This window comes from Plectropomus leopardus, unplaced genomic scaffold (assembly GCF_008729295.1).
Source record: "Plectropomus leopardus isolate mb unplaced genomic scaffold, YSFRI_Pleo_2.0 unplaced_scaffold23866, whole genome shotgun sequence".
NCBI classification, from domain to species: Eukaryota; Metazoa; Chordata; class Actinopteri; order Perciformes; family Serranidae; genus Plectropomus; species Plectropomus leopardus.
This window is the reverse complement of record NW_024625898.1, coordinates 1-1,848: the sequence shown is the minus strand read 5'-3', so window position 1 is coordinate 1,848 and position 1,848 is coordinate 1. Positions and strand designations below refer to the sequence as shown.

Sequence of the window (1,848 nt, the reverse complement as noted above, 5' to 3'; positions counted from 1 at the left end):
TATAATACATAATTTCCATTCAAATTAATTGTTTTTTCTTATATTGTTTTGATCCAAATATATACACACACAGACACACACCTGTCCACTTCATCACGGGTCACGATGTCTCTTTTCTTCAAGGCTTTGATGGCGTACAGTTTTCCCGTCTTCTTAAACTCTGCCAGCAGGACCTAAAACAGAAAACATTCACAACCAAACTGGTGAGTACAAAAAAACACAACAAGAAGTTTTTTTAATAATACTTTTAAACAGTTACCTTCCCAAAGTGTCCTCTGCCCAGAACTGACATGTATTTGAAGTCATCCATCTGCATCCTTTTGAGAAAAAAAGAGACAAAAATATAAAATAAAGGCGACGCTTCGCTCTTTATATTTGGGGTATATAAAAACAGTATTTGTGTGTGTACTTCAGCGCAGATACGGGCTGATCTTCACTTCCTTCTGTGTTGTTTATGGACGACTGCAAACAGAGAGAAGGAATATTTTCTGTCAGTCTTGTGCTGTGATGTCTTTATGTTGTCATAATATTGCTTATAATGTTGCATATTTAACCCTTTAACACATGGACCAACACCAGTTTTATTGTGCAATGAGCAACTTGGCAAGAAATGTTGTCAAAATTGAAAAGAATTCTTATAAAAGCTAAAAAAACTTCTAAAAATATATTTATTATATTTACTTCTAATCATGAGAATTGTTAAATTATTTATTGTTAAATTATTTCACAGAATATTTGTTTTTTTATCACTTTTTAAATGTAATTTTCTTTTCTTTTTTAAGTTATTTTGGTTAATTTTTGGGTAATTTCTTCTTAAGTGAGTTTTAAGAAAAAATCAGGCAATTTGCTCAGATTTCAAAGGCAAGAAAAGTTCCACAAACTGCAAAAAAGGGGGGAAAAAGGAAAAATGTCCATAAAACTATATTTATAGGGTTAGGTTTGGGTTTACCCTAACCCTAACCCTAACCCTAACCCTAACCCTAACCCTAAGTTAAAATTGTATATTTCAAATAAATAATAAATAATGTTACAGAAAGAAACATAAAATTTTCATTTTCATTTCCTTCTTGTTTTTGGCACTTTTCAATGTAATTTTCTTTTCTCGTTTTTTTCTAGTTTCTTCTTGTCTTTTATGTTTATTTTAAAGCTTTTTTTCTGTCATTTCTTTCTAAGTTGCTGATTGCTTCTCATGATGCTTTTGAAAGAATTGAAGCCAGTTTGCTCATGTTTCAAAGGGTTCATCTTTTGCTATTGTTTATCTCTTTCAAAGTCACTTTGGATAAAAGAAGAGAGAAAAAAAATAAAATTTTGTGACATGTTCTGTCTGGCAGGTTTATAAATCATAATTTACCAGTTTTTCTTGCGATGCGGTCACAGACGGGGTTTTGCGAGCTGTGCTGATGATGTTGGGAGCGCCGTCTCCCTGGTCGAGGCTGGTGGGAGACGGCTGATCCTCAGTGACGCTCAGTCTGATCTCTGGAGCTTCGCTGCAGGTAAACAAACACAAAACAACAAAAAAAAACATTTTCAGGACTTTTACTTGTAGCAGAGTGTTTTCAGTGTTGATGCTTCAGAACCATCAAGACCCGTTTTTATGCCCTTGCTTTAATTAATTCCACCTTCAAATTATTTTGATCAAACATTATGTTTTTACACTTGTTTAATGCTTTTTATGAACTTTTACCATTTTGACTTTTATTGTTTAATTAATTTAATTTCTTCAATATTTAATTTTATTTTATTTGTTTCCACGTCTGGCCTGTCTGCAACTTTTTCCCAGAGTTACGGTGTCCATGTGCAGTACAATAATTTAATTTAAAATTTTCATTTTATTTTATTTTATTTTAT

At 32.1% G+C, this 1,848-nt stretch overlaps 1 protein-coding gene across 1 annotated transcript; it reads right to left on the bottom strand.

Annotated features, from left to right (window-relative positions):
- Nucleotides 1-81: 81 nt before the first annotated feature.
- LOC121966287 (serine/threonine-protein kinase N1-like) lies at nt 82-1,487 on the bottom strand (the record flags this gene model as incomplete). The annotated part of the gene is made up of 4 exons (XM_042516392.1): nt 82-173; nt 260-317; nt 410-462; nt 1,352-1,487. Coding segments are annotated over 4 exons (339 nt in total), but the record flags the coding sequence as incomplete, so codon positions are not given.
- Between the last annotated feature and the right edge of the window lie 361 nt (nt 1,488-1,848).